Here is a 14733-nt window from a genome sequence, read left to right on the forward strand (position 1 = left end):
TCTATGTAATACAATACAGAAGAGAATAACAAAATAAAACCACTGGCATTCCCCTAGGGAACGCTTTGATGCTGTAACAAATAGCTTTGTAGAAAGTCAAAGCTGGCTAATTGAAATATCTCCATGTTCTCTAATTTAGTATTAAATGAGATGAAAAGTACTTCATTTTTGGATGTACAGTGGATCACAGAAGAGTTTGTAAGTGCTGGCTGGGCAAACATTGTGTTAATACCCTGCTGGGCACATTAATTATCTAACTGCTTCCATCTCCTTCTGCAGCATTGCTGTGAGCCCACAGGAGTTTTGAGCTGTTGAAGCCGTGCTTGAGTGTCTACCCATAAACAGGCTTATTCTCCGTTCTGAGCTTCCCATCACAGCGACACTGTGGTGTGGAGAGTCACATCTTTTAGATGTCTAATTTGAGGTCTCAGAACTGACAACAGGGCCTGTGCTTGTTGTAAAAGCCGACTTCACCTTGACCAGATGTGCACTCTTTAACGCCTGGTTTTGGCACGAGAAAAGAGCAGAGTTACAGGACTGTGATTGAATATGGATATTAGGGAGAATATTTAATGCTTTGATGCTACCAGGGATGTTTTCTCTTACGTGTGGCATGCGGAACTCTGAATGATGTTTCATAAAGTTACTATTTGCTTTCTTATCATTCTGTGTTCCTTTTTTTTATCCTCCTTTAGTATTCCTTTCAGGAGGAAGTCCAGAAGAAGCCATTGCCCAGTGCTGCCTCCCAGTGTTGTAAGTTAGACTTTATTTCTTCTCAACGTTTTTTACTCTCTCAGTTGTACTTTATTTCCTTCTCTGGTTTGTTATCAGTGATACCTCTGAACAACTTTTTTCTTGTTAGAAGTACTTAAATCTCTGTGAAGCCGATAACCTTCATCAGTTAGGAAAAGCCGTGCCCCTTCAGATGCTAGAAAGTGAAATCAGGCATTGAGTCTTTAATCTGTTTGTGTCGTCATGTACGATAGGAACACAGAATGTGTTCCAAGTCACCTAGATCGTCAGACCCTTGTAATATCAACACAAGTAAGGCAATGCTGATTTTTGTCATATAACTAAGTCAGGCTATGTACTCTTTAAACATCGTGTGTTGAATATTATTTTTGATTTCTTGATAACATTTTTAGAGGAGGAGAATAGACGCAGACGTGCTGCTGGTAGCCTTTTAAAATGCACCAGAGGTTTGTCCTTGGTGCCTAATTTATTTGATATTACTTTTAAACGCTGTCTTGATGGATGAAAAAGATTTTTACTAATTTCTGCTTATCTTATCTTGCATTTTTTATGCTTCTGAAAATATGGATGGAAAAATAACGTAGGACATACTGTATCTGATGGTCTGCAGAATTAGATTTCTGAAACACTGCTTTTGACATACAATAGATTAAAGCTCAGTCGTGTCTCTTATGAATGTTTTACCTACTTTTGGCAACATTAACGAAATTCAAATCTTGTAATTTAAACAGATCTTTTATCCTCTAATTCAGGTCCTATAAGGTGCATATTACACTTTGCAGGCAGTTTATCCGTTAGGCTGATTACATAATCTCTACATAACTGTTAATATTAGGAAATGTTAATTACTCTTTACCTTTTTGAGAAGAATTGATTTATCTGTATAATGTTATTATGTTTTCTTAAAACCATCTGTGACAAAACATGGAGATTAACCCATTGGCTTGGAAATCTGAAGGTGTTGCATAGCTGGAATACATACAAAGCTATATGAAAATATTCTGGCAGTGGTACTTTAGGCAACACCAAATGTGTCATCCTTTCTTTAAAAAGCACGTATATAAAGAATAAAGCTTTTTATTTTTATTATTTTTTTTTTAAATAATGAATAGGCTACAAATTATTTGTAAAGTCTACGGGTAGGAAGTGTTGTTGGAGAAACTAATACTTGACTAAATTGTGCTAGCACAGTATGCAGAACCTGTAGCATCAAAAGATTGAATTGAAACAGTCTGATACGAAGTGTTGAAGAAATTAATGTGTTGTTTGCTGAAATGACTTTCGTGGCTGTGTGCCCTGGACTTTGCTTCAGTTCGGGAGCGGCTGGTTTGGTTGACTCTGCTGCGTGTTGGGCTGTGGGTGAACGAGGAGCAAAGCTGCTGTGTAGGGAAAGCAGCAGCACCTGTTGCTGCACCGCGGTGCTTTCGCATCCTCCAGGCTCTTGTAGCCGCGTTCTTCCCCGCAGGACCAGCTCAGCTCATTAAAATAGACATAGTAAAGAGCAGAACTGCAGCTGCCCTTTTTGTGTTGCCTGTCAACAGCCTGCATCTTGCTAGAGACTGACCTTTTACAGTAATTAATTGAAGGCCCCAGCTCGAACAATTAATATCGCATAAGAATTAATTTAATCATTCATGGTATTAAAGCGGTCGTTAGGATGGATGTTAAATATTTAATAGCAGTATGTGGCTAATGTATTTAATAATTTTCTGGTAATTCAGTAAAGCTTGTGGCACTGCATGTACTTTTGCCTGCAAGTGCTCAACATCTATTACATGGACAAATATAAAATAGACATTTAATGTAGAAGCACTTTTGAATAATGAACTCTGCTTGCGTCAATCTGTGCATAAGAGTTGTAAGCTTGCCTGAATGTATCGTAGTCCTTTGGAACCTGAGAATTCAACCCAGAAGGTTCATCGATTGAGTCTCTATTGACAGCTGATGTAACCTTTGCATATGATGCAGGAGCTCAACCCTCTTTTACATAGGAGCAGGGTGGGGTCTGATTTAAAACAAGTGTTCTTACTCAACGCGTGGGTAAATAATTGATAGATATCTTTTCAGATATAATAAAAATACCCTCAAGAACATTGGTTAGACTCAGCCCATTCTCCATCACGATGTGCTAGACGAGATGTGATTGCTGCTGGAGCAGGACACAATCAGCTGGACAGCAGGCGAGGCGTCTGGAAGGACCAAAAACACCTCTTGAGTTTGAGTAGTTTTCGACCCATGAGTATATCTTACTAAGTCCTAAAAAAATACAAAGTTATCTTAAAACCTGATGCACCGTACAGCAGAAGTACAACAAAACACTCCGTGTAGCTTGCATTTTAAGAAATAACAGTATAACTATGCATGCCGCTGATGTCCTGTTTAGCCTTCTTGCAGCTCTCAGGAGACTCTTCTGGCTTCTTTGACCTAACTAGAGAAAACCCTACTCCAGCCAGCAGGGTCAGGTTCATTAAATGGGGAAATACAAGTCTCCATGTGTTAAAATTAGGTTATATTTCTTCCCTATTCTGCTCCTATGTTATCCATACATGTCTGATCCCTTTCTCAAGCGACCTTTGTTCATGGTTAATTCCCCATCTCCTGCGTGGGTGCAGGTGGTTCTGTGATCTCCCCTGAGTTGGGACGAGGGGAAGGATGGAGCAGGGTGTGAGGGAAGAACTCTGGGCCATGTCTGAAAGCCACCAGCTGATCCGCGAGGGTGGGTTTTCATTTCTGACCGTGCATGGGCTGCTGCCTTGACATGGTACTGTGGGAAATCTCAGCCCAGACTGGGTGCTCTAATTTTTCCAGAGACTATGAAGCTTTCAGGCCCAGTTTCACAGTCTCAAACGCTGCTTTGTTCTTAGGAAGAGTCTGACCCATCGTTTCTGAGGTAATGAGGGATTTGGGCTTCATACCTATTCTTAAATGAAGCAGGTGGGTCTGTTGTTATCCATTCAGCCTCTTCTAAGCTCTACTGATTTTGGCACTTCTTCCCTCTTTTTTCATTGTACTGAGTAATTTCATTTTTACCTCCTAAATTCCATGCTTCCCTATATGTTTCGTGTGCCCCATAAAGATCATGTGCTTCCAGTTGATTTCACTTTCACAGATCCCAAATGATAAGCAGAGCATTATAGCGTCCATGGATCCAGTTTTGTTTGCATTTCTATTAAATGTAGTCATAATTCTTGATTTCCTGATACCTCATTGTTGGATAACTGCAGCATTCTCATATTGGCTTTTACCTGCAATGTGAAATTAGATGTAAATTAAAAAGAAAACAAAGTTTATTGTCTGGAGATTCACATTAAATAAAGCAGAATGAAAAACTGTTATTTGATTACTTTGGCATTCATTGAGTCAATAAGCTCTAAGTTATTTATTGTGGTAGCTATAGATTTATTTTCCTTGTACACTCAAGATCATTTCTGGCAACATAAAAGTCCATTATAATCCATAAAAGAGTCACTCTATCAGTGTTTTAAACGAAGCTCTGACTTGAAGCAGACACCATGCAAACTGGGTTGAAAATGGTATTCTGTATCTTTGTGGAGAAGATTTGCCAGTCTTGGTTAATACCAGTTACTGTGAATACTGCCCTGCACCTTTTGTTGGGGGCCTCACAAATCTGGAAGACAGCAGGTTTGTTCAGTATGATTCTCAGAAAAGATAAATTAAGTGCCGCTGAAACAACCAGCTCTGTCTGTCCTCATATATTTGACTGATGATCTTTCTGAGAATGCTTTATCCTTCCTTCTCTGCATGTATTTTTTCTTCCACTTCCCTGTCTACCAGGACTGTTCTGGTGTTTGTGGTTTGTTTTGTTTGTTTGTTTTTTCCTCCAGAAGTAGTTAAATTTGTTGCTTGGCTCTGGATTGTGAGTTGATGCAACAAAAGAAGTGTCTTTTCTGATCCAAAGCTAGCCTGTGCATGGTCTGCCAGCAGATTGGAGAGAAAGGAGCAAGACAGCATCTCCTCCAGGAGAGTAAGAAGGAACCCAAAATGCTTCCTGGAGTGTGTATATGTGTCCACATGCATGCAGGAAAAAAAATGCTGCAGTTGTTTTGTAGTTATGTAGCCTTTTAACTCCTTAAAAGCTGACAAAGTGTGTTACACATACTATATTAATAGGAATGTGTGTCATTTGATGCTGGATTAATTTTTTGTATTGACTCTTCTTTCCCACTAATATTTGAAGAAACTTATTTCTGCAAAATGTGTAAGGCAAAGTTCTGTTAGTATCTACACATTCACTACTATTTCAAAAGTACCAGAGGCTGACTTTGAGAGGTTTCATTCCTCATGCCCATTAGTTCTCTTTTCCAGGAGCTCAGATTCCACTGATGCATCAGCGAAGCTTGTAGGTTCCTCTGCGCAGACTGATGCTGAGATTGCGGTGCTTTCCATGGCACCCATGAGGAGCTTTGGCTGCTGAAGCCCCGACTCCCCAGCAAGCCCCTAGTGACATCCACACCGGTTTTGCGTTTAGGGCGCTGCACTGTGGATATTATAACAGTATCTTTATGCTGCCATTAATGTGCTATTGGGTTGGGGCTGTTAAACCCTGCTGCCAGGATTGCACAGCACTGTTGTTGCGGTTCCAGCAGAAGCGGTGGCACTGAGGGTACAGATCTGGGCAGGCTGTGGGTCCAAGGCAGCTGGGTAAAGCTCTTGTTTACAGAGCTTGGTTGGCAGGATTTGCATTGCAGCCCCTGTACTGGGCACTGGAGAGGCCTCACCTTGAATCCTGTGTTAGTGTGGGGCCCCTCATCATAAGAAGGATATTGAAATACTAGAAGATCGTGGAGCAGGGCGAGGAAGCTGGTGAGGGGTCTGGAGCACAAGTGTGGTGAGGAGCAGCTGAGGGAACTGGGGCTGTTCATCCTGGAGAAAAGGAGGCTGAGGGGAGACCTTATCACTGTCTGCAACTACCTGAAAGGAGGGTGTAGCATGGAGGGTGTTGGTCTCTTCTCCCAAGCAGCAAGTGATAGGACAAGAGGAAATGGCCTCAGGTTGTGTCAGGGGAGGTTTGGATTGGATATTAAGAAAAAATTCTTCACAGAAAGGGTTGTCAGGCATTGGAACAGGCTGCCCAGGGAAGTGGTGGAGTCGCCATCCCTGGAGGTGCTTGAAAGGCGCTTAGACGAGGTTCTTAGGGACGTGGTTTAGTGCCAGAGTTAGCTTAGGTTATTGCTGGACTCGATGGTCCTGAGGCTGTCTTCAAATTAAATTATTCTATGATTCTGTTTTAATGGAATGAAGTCATAACCATCCAGAGTTATATGTGCACTCATTTGGGCATGCCACCTTTTGCCATTGTTGAACTCTGTGGTTTATTCTAGTCAAAGTTGTTGGCTGCCTTGCTCCAGTGTTCAACTGGGTGAACTATGGGAGCAAATGTACTGAAATGGCATCATATTAAGACTACTTTTTTTTCCTCTCCTTTTAGTAGCGATATGTAAAAAAAAAAAAAATGATCTACTATGCCAGACTCTCAAAGCCAGGCAGCATCAAAACGCTCCTAGCAGGTCACAACTTGGCCATCTTACTAGTTCCTAGAGATGTATGATCTGTAACAGTGCAGTGGCCAGCAGCATAGTCACCTGCGATTGCTGGGAGGTGATACTGCCCTCCTTGTTGTGGAGATGTATTGCTCTATATCTAGATTCTTTGTACATCTAGGTTCTTGCTGGTGGGTTTTGTGTTTGTTTTGTTTGCGGTTGTTTTGTTTTGTTTCTTTCTGGTGACCAGCCTGCTTCTGCACTTAGAAACAACAGAGGTCAGCAGCTACCTACGACATCTCTAGACCAGGCCGGTTTGGGAAGAGTAAGGACGAGGTCAGTGGTTATTTCATGCTTCTCAAGGGCAGGTGACACTAAAGATCCTGCGGCAGTCATTGGAAAGCTGTGCTGTAATAAAACTACTGGCCATAGTGTGAACAGCAAGCCCTACAACAGTGCTCAAAGAATGTTTAGTGTAAGCGTAGTTGAAAACAGGACACATTAATGACTTTTTTTAAATTTTTTTAAATTAAGCTAGGCAGAGGAAAATCTACTCCTGTCTGTACAAGTGAAACCATTGTGCGAGCTGTTTTGTGGTAGTTTGCTGACAGGCTGGGAAAGCAAGTTCCTTGGGCTCTCTGTTTATGGGTGACTGGTAGCCCCTGTTCCTCTTTGTTTAGGATAAACCCCATCTGGGAGATGTGTTTTTTGTGGCTCTGCAGTGCTCACTGGCTGGGTTGGATGAGGGCACTGCAGGTCTGCTCGGAGGAACACAGATTCAAGGTCTTGCTCTATGTCTGCCTGCATTTTTGGAATAAAACTGCTACTTCAGTACCAGATACGCCTAAGAAAAAGTACTCAGCAGAGTACTTTTAGAACTTAGAAGTGCTAGCTTCTTTTAGAAGTTAAAAACACTAGCTCTATTAGAAGATTTTACATTAACAAAATCTGGCTTACTGCTGAACTTGAGAGGAGAGTGTGTTTTGTTAGTTGTTGTTTTCCTAGAGTATGTGCTGTATTCTGAAAGGTGTTGACAGAGAAATAAAGCTTTGACTTTTCAATAAGCCCCAAACATAAAGCTCTTCCTGAGATGCTGAACACTGCTAATACTGACATGTTTCTCTATAAGCAGTGATCAAAATAAGTAAATGCTTGGTTGATGACTCTAAATTTCATGGTTTGTTTACTGTGCTTAATGAATGTATCTTTTTTCTTTTCTGGTGGGGATTTCTTAAGGGCTCTGAAACTTTATTAGTTATCCTTTAATGTCATAGCAATAACTTGCATTTTGTTACCACAATGGAATATGAACTTTTTAAAAATCAAATGTTTTAAACTGGAAAAAATATTGCCGAACTTTATACACAGACCATAAATACGTGTCCTTGAGCAACGAGGCTTGTACTGAAAGTCCAGAATTGAAAATCAGAAGAAGAAAAGTCACCAAATCTTTAATCTCAGCTGCTGTACAACATTATATTCCTCTTCAGGAATATAGCAGTGATCCACTAGTGTAGTGCTAAATTGTATATTATGAGGAGTATATGCAACATTTGTTGGTTGCTGTGTTTATATCTCATAGCCAAATAATCTGTGTGATTTGGTAGCCCAGAAGTTTGTAGGATGGGACAGTTGTGCTGGGGATTAGCGCAGTGATAGATGTTGAAGTTCTTCCATTGTAGATCAAATCAAGTGGCAGTCAGCCCAGCTCTTTTTTACTGTGGTTATTAGTGAGTCGCACAAGCTTGTAGAAACATAGTGGATACTTTCAATTATTTGATGATGATCCAAGTGTTGCTTAGATTGCCAGCTGTCAGTCTGGCGTTGTTTAGCCATAGTAGCGGTGGCCAGAAGGGTCATTTGATTTAGTGAAATAAAATACTCTGACGTTTCATCATAAGCTGAGTGAGTGTGGAGTAAATTGTGGTGAAAAAGAGGGAACAGGGAGCAAGCAGAGTACCCCTCTGTTGTATTCTACTGCCTGTCAGCTCCTTTTAGCTTGTGCTTTCTCATCTCCTTTTGTGCACAGGTCTTTGCCCTTGTCTGTGATGTTCCAAAGCTGAGCTGGAAATGGTACTTGCTATGAAACCCTCTTGGTCATCCTGCTTACCGAAAACTTGGCTTTGTTCTAAAAAGCTATTCAATGCTTGTTTTCTGTTTTGGAAACTTATTCCGCTAAAATACCATGTTTAATTTTGGGAAGTGCATTGAGTGCTGGAAGAATGTACATTTTAATGGAATCTGAGATCTGTGGACATTGTGGTGGGGGTCTTAGCCAGGGGAAAAGGAGATTTATTAAACTTCGAAGGAAGAACTGACCAGGGCCTTCCCAGCTCTATTTGTATTCTATAAACTACCTCGTGAGCACAAAATATAGTGTAATTTCCTGACCTCAGTTTACTTTTTTATGAACTTGTTTAGATGCTCTCTGTCTTTGCTTAGCATGAGATATAGCAGGAGTATTAAATAATTTATCAGCATGACTGTCAGCAGTGGACAGCAGTAAACAATAGCGTTCTGATGGGGATAGGTCCCAGCTATTCTCAAAGACTTGTAAACAGAAATGAAACAAAATGGCACGCAGGCAATCAAATTAGACTTGGAATATTCTGCTTTTCTGCAGTGTCCCTGCTGATCCAGGCTTGACAGTGTGAAGTGGGGAGGAGGAGTTCCTCCTTGAATAGTTGCATAATTGAGACACAGAACAAGCATATGTTGTGTTCAGCTAACTGTGGGAACTTAGATGTGCTTTATAAAATGTGTTAACGACAAGAATGTTGTAGCTTCCAAGGCACCAGGCTGCTGGCATCGCTTAGTCCTTAATTGGAGGTTTATATGAAACCTCGTTTTTTCAGTACTGAAACTTATGAATACAAAATAATGTGATAACCGAGACACACACTGTTGGTGTTTTAAAAGCACATGGAGTAACTAGTCTGACTTGCCTGTATCATCCATTACAGTGTTAATGTATGATGTTGTTGTTGTCTTTTTCAGAATTACACTTTCCATTTTCTGTCTGCCTGGGCTTTTGGTGTTTTCAAGTTCGTACAGGCTTCACTTTGTTCCCAAAGGTGATTTGGAAGGGAACTTCTCTTAACAAGTTGAGGTTATGCATGTTATTTTCATGAAGCAGAAAAACAACTTGAAAAGGCTAAAAAGAAATTCTGTTTTCATTAACCTTCAGGATATCAAGACTGTCAGCCCAGGTCTTCTGTGATTATGCTGAAGGACTGAGATATATACTGTTAGCTCCTGAATCCTAAATGAAACAGCATATGTGTTGAATCTTTAATAAATACATCTTTTATCCAAAATGTTAGATGCTGAAGTGTAGTGGGTGTTAGTGAAAACAAACAAAAGCGGAGTTTTGAGATTCTGGCTGAAAATCCCTTACTCTCTGTTGTTGCATCTCTCTCTGTTTGCTCCTGCAGCCTTGTCTTCCCAGTCAGTCTCTAATTGTAGCCCTCGTTAGCCAAGACCCAGATTGTTAGTGTGAGAAAACTTGGAGGGTAAGGAGCTGATGTCTAAAGGCAGCTGCTATTCTCTCCTCTCTGCCCTGCTGTTTGTCTTAGGTATGGAAATAATAGTCACCATTCTGCTTTTGAAAGTTAGTGGAGTTGTCCTGCTGTTCCTAAGAAGCTTGGTAGCAGCAAGGCAGACGGGTCAGTAGCTGCCTCAGTTTGAGGACTCGATGGGAGGTGATGTTTCTCCTCCAAAGACAGACCTTGTATATGCAAGACTTGTTTTTAGCATTTGGTTTTCTCCTTGTTGCAGTATGAGAGTCGTGTTGTGGCAGCCATGGGACCATTTTCTGTCAAGGAAAAAAGGGCTAGGAACAGTCTGAGCAGGTTTCAGGGATCAGGCTTTCTGTTTTCTCTTGAGGAGCCGCTCGTTGCCTATGTGCAAATTACAGTGGTTTGTGCAGAGCCTGCCTGTCTGGGAACTTTGTCTTTGGAGAAGGGTGCAGGACAGGTAAGTCTCATTTCCTCTGCAGTTGTTCTGATCTGTATACTGGTTTTGGAAATTTATAGTATCTTCCAATGCTTCTTTTCCAGTTGCTTTGGGATGTTACCGGTGCATTCATTTGTGAACAATGAAATGAGATTAACCAGTGGGTAGTCTGAATGCAATAATGTTGTGCCACTGCAGAGATTTTCTGCTTCTTTAACAGTAATCCAGGCTGCAAATGCCTGAATGTTGGCTTCTTTTGCCTCTTGCTGTTCACATGAGATAGGAACCGTGTGATGGAAGGAGTTGCTGGGGTTGCTATCCCGTGTGTTAGTGGCTTGAGATTTCCAGGAATGAGACAGACATAAGCTATTGTTTGACGTAAACATTAATAGGAAATAGTCTCTCTTTAACATGATCTATTTATTGCAGCGTATTAAATGTCAGTGCAGAGTTCTGTCAACTTCTTGCTCTTTTTCCTGAGCCCTCTCTCCATGTCCCTCTCTGATGCTCCTGCTCTCCTTGCCTCATGTTTTCAAACCCTTTCTTCTGCTTGTCTCCCTTTCTCATCTCTCTTTGCTGCGTGTGTTTTACTTCTGTTTTATGTACCAGCTTGGTTGCATATTCCTCTTTCTCCTCTCCTTTTCCCCTGGAGAAGACTCAGACCTCTGTCAAAGCTGATCTTCAGGCAATCAGTGGATTTTCATTGTCATGAAAAACAAGCCTGAGATGATAGCCCTGTGGTCAGGGTCATGTAAATGCCATGCGGTGGGTCCTGGTGGCTTCTGAGGTATCTGGGTACATCCTCATCTTGCCAGCACGGCTGGCTCAGGTGCTTTGTCCGAGCAGTGGCTTGTCACACTTGCTGCTGTGGACCAGAGAGGCAGGATTTGTGCTGTCTCAGACTGTACTCTGCTGGTGCTCGGCTCTATGGAGTTCAGTTTTTCTCACTTGTTGTGTAGATAAGGAAAAAGTTTCTATTTGTTATTTCTGTAGACAGGAAGAGAATAACCCTTTTACACTCTGTGGAAGCTGCAAGTATTCAGCATTATAACAGTTTAATATATGGTTCTTTCTAAATCAACTCAGTTAAAAATGTCATTGAATTTATTCAGCGCACATACTTGGTCGGAGCTGCTTCATTTAATGACCAATGCAAAACACCCATTGCTTTTTTTTTTTTTAACCCCCTAACTACTTTTGTAGAAGCTGGAAGGAAAGACCTACCTTTGAACCTCTGCCAGGAAGCAGAAATGCTGCTTGAATTCAGGCTTTGGCTGTGTCTGTGCAAAGCACCACACGTGTGTGTGAGCCTGGAGCCCAGGAGCCCTGCAAGTGCCTGGATGTATCTGAGGAACTGCATTTCTTCGTGAGGAGGAAGGAACAACCTGGTTGAACCTTTGGTGCACCGTTAGTTCCCAGATGAGAGAGGATTACACTATGGCTTCCTCTATTTTTTTTTTTTGTTTGTTTTTTCTTAGGATAGTCTTCGTTTCTGCATTTTTTTCCTTCCTGTTCACCTTTTTGTTCCCCATAGAACTGAAATGTCACCAGAGCCCATCTGTAGTACGTGTGCATAGGGACCTTTGCCTTGGGAAGCCGAGTTACTCACCAGAACCAGTTATTGCTTAGCTAGTCTTGGGGTGATTTTTTAGAATAAAGATTTTTTTAAGAACTATTTTCTGCAATTTTGGCTAAAAGCAAGAACTATCCCATTCTAACTTCTTAAATGAGGGCAGGGGAAGGGATTTGTCCCATGCCTTCCTGAGAGTGTACACCTGCCTGGTAGCGGAGGTGAGGCTGGTAGCCAGGACAGAAAGCTCTCGCTTGTTCTGTGCATGCATCTGAAGGATTTTGTTTATTGCCTGCTGCACCTACGCATCAACACTCCTGTAAATGTCACTTTTTAAAGTGCTTTTTACACACCATCGTCTAGAAATGCTGGTTCTGAAGCTTTTCTTGGCCCCGCAACTTGTGTGTGTGCTTCCAGGGTGCTTTGAGGGTTGTGTGTCATAGTTTGTTGCCTCTGTTGTGCTGAGTATGACCTTGGCGTGACAACATGGGTATTGATAAGTAATAACTTGTCTGTCTTACCCACTTACACTTTAGCTTCAGAGTGAATTTGTTGTCACCTTTAATTTTAACATGGAGAGATTTACTTACTGTTAGTAGAATTAACTTATGACCCTTTGCATCCTTAGGATGCTGTGGGAGCTCTTAAGTTTTTATACCAGCGTGTATATTGAGCTAAGGAAGTACTTTTACTTACTCCTGGTTTACATGCATGTAGTTAGCTTTTCACACTTATTACTGGTGTGGTGCTTCCACCACTGAGTTACCTTCTTCTGGAAAGGGGATGGAAATGGAAGCAAGAAACTTCTGGTGCTTGACTTGCAGAGTTTAGCCTAGAATCACATACTGCTCTTAACTGGACTCTCGTTTCTGGGATGTTCTGTCTGTTATCCTCATAACAGGTGGACTAGGAAATAAGTGTTTAACTGCCCTTGCTAAGTAGTGTGTTGGTAAGTATTTTGTCTACTTTTGTTAATAAATGCATAATTGCTTACTAATTCCTAGAGTTTATAGTGATCTTCATCTTCAGAAGGTCTTATAAACAAACTGCACAGTGCAGAGTAAGCTCCTAAATAGAATTGATATTGTAATTAAAAAAAATCTCTTACATTTTGAAGCTCGCAATATATAAGGCATTTTAAATACACTAAAAGTATGCTTGTGGTTTGTTTTTCTAAGCTTTCTTTTTCCATTCCTATTCTTTGCTGCCATTTGTGTTACATGCAGGCAACTGGAGTTATTTCGGATGGGGAGAGCAGCAGAGTACGTAACAGTTTGACTTCTTGCAAGTTTTCTGATCCTGTAGTGGTGCAGCATGGTCGAGTATGAGGAAAGTGAAAATATTCATGCATATAGAATATTCGTTCCATTGTCTTTTCTTTTACTTTGAGTCTTTATGTTTTTGTGGGTGGATGGCTGTTCATTTGTTCACTGTGAACTTTGTTTTGGCCATGTTTTACATGAGTTGCTTGTGCCTTCTACTGCAATTTGAGGGTAAGATGGCAGTATTTCTGTAAAGGTGATTCTTGTTTTCTGCTCGTATACAACTTTTGTGTTGGTCTTCACACCCATAAGCCCAAATCAGTGTTTCGAGTAACTGTAAAACATGAGGGAATCTGTAGTAATCGTTACACTAAGAAGCAAAAATACTCTGCAAGTGATCACAGAAATTCCAAATAGTGCAAATAGGAGCAAATCCAAAAGCAGAAATGGCTGGTGGTCACCAGTGTGACAGAAAGGTTGTAAGTATTGTAATGTTCACTGTACATTGTAATGTATTCATTGTGTATGTGTACATTGTAATGTATTCAAGATCAGTGAGACAGTATCATGGCAAAAGTGTCAAGGGCTTTGCTTTAACTAGTGCTTACCAGCCTTGGAAAGATGAAATTCAGGTGCTGCAGCCATCTGTGATCTGTAGAGCTAATGTGAAGACTGTGTGATAACTTCTGCAGAGGCTGCAAGGTTTTTGTTCATTGTTACAGAAAATATGCGTGAAGCATCTTCACTTTCTGGAAGTCCTACAGGTTCCTACAGAAAAGGCTTCTGCTCAAAGTGAGTTGCTTGACTTCTGCTGCCCATAGAACCTGCAAAGGTTGACCATCAGTCATAAAACGAAGGTGTCTGTTCCATGTGTCAAAACCAAGGGCGAGGGTGTTGCTGAGAGAAACAGGCAAAGAAAGATCACTGTGGCCCCTGCCAGCAGGGAGGAGATTCTGCCTGCTGCTTTTCTAATTTTAACATAATGCAGTTTGGAGAGGGTGCTTAACTGCAGCCAAGTCACTCAAGACTAATGTCCAGCTAACGTTACAGTGCATTTCACATGTGGACCTGTTCTGCATTTTAGGAGACTTCCATCGTTGACTTCCCCGTTTCTTCTCCCACAACATGTTTTGTCCTCCTCGTTCTCCAGTTTTTGATCAAACCATAAGTTCTCTGGGCCCAGCTGACCAGCTTCCTCACGCTGTCAGTGTTGGATGTCTGAGTGGTTTGGGGTTGTTCTCAGAGGTGTGATAGGATAACTGGGGATTAATTGAACTGTTGTATACTGCTAGAACAAAGATTAGTGTCCTAAATAGCTTTCTTCTACTCCCCAGTTCTGTGTGGTTTTGGGAAGTGGGGTGCTTTAGGCATTGGTCAGTCAGAGGTTTAGGAGGGTTGTACAAATGGTGTTTCTCCTGTTGTTGTGTGGTGGTTTTTGTTGTAAAAAGTACTTGTGTTCATGCAGCTCCTTCCCTCCCTCTACTCCATCCTTCCCATGCAGTTCTCTTAGAAATCACATTGCCATCCTTACAGGCAGGCTTGGGCCAGTATTGATGAGGTTTCCAAGTGAACTCCATTAGCTTAATGATGTAATGAAAAAGTACTTCTAATTGTAAACTTGTAAGAGCAACTGAGAAGAAAGCAGCACAAACAGCATGTTAGTAGCTGGAAGACTTTTTCCTGGTGAGAGTTT

At 41.3% G+C, this 14733-nt stretch overlaps 1 protein-coding gene across 7 annotated transcripts in view; it reads left to right on the plus strand.

Moving 5' to 3' along the window:
• Positions 1 to 14733, plus strand: part of LOC102097415 (protein unc-13 homolog B) — a 222988-nt gene that overhangs the window by 46526 nt on the left and 161729 nt on the right. For 5 of the 7 annotated variants that reach the window (XM_065047131.1, XM_065047133.1, XM_065047136.1 and 2 more), the window contains one exon: positions 696 to 753. In XM_065047131.1, the coding sequence (XP_064903203.1) occupies positions 696 to 753 (58 nt within the window). Of the gene's footprint in view, positions 1 to 695; positions 754 to 13008; positions 13041 to 14733 lie in introns of those variants that run through there. The other 2 variants (XM_065047138.1, XM_065047139.1) reach the window with 2 other exon arrangements.

The sequence above is a fragment of the Columba livia genome, chromosome Z (assembly GCF_036013475.1).
Source record: "Columba livia isolate bColLiv1 breed racing homer chromosome Z, bColLiv1.pat.W.v2, whole genome shotgun sequence".
In the NCBI taxonomy this organism is placed as follows: domain Eukaryota; kingdom Metazoa; phylum Chordata; class Aves; order Columbiformes; family Columbidae; genus Columba; species Columba livia.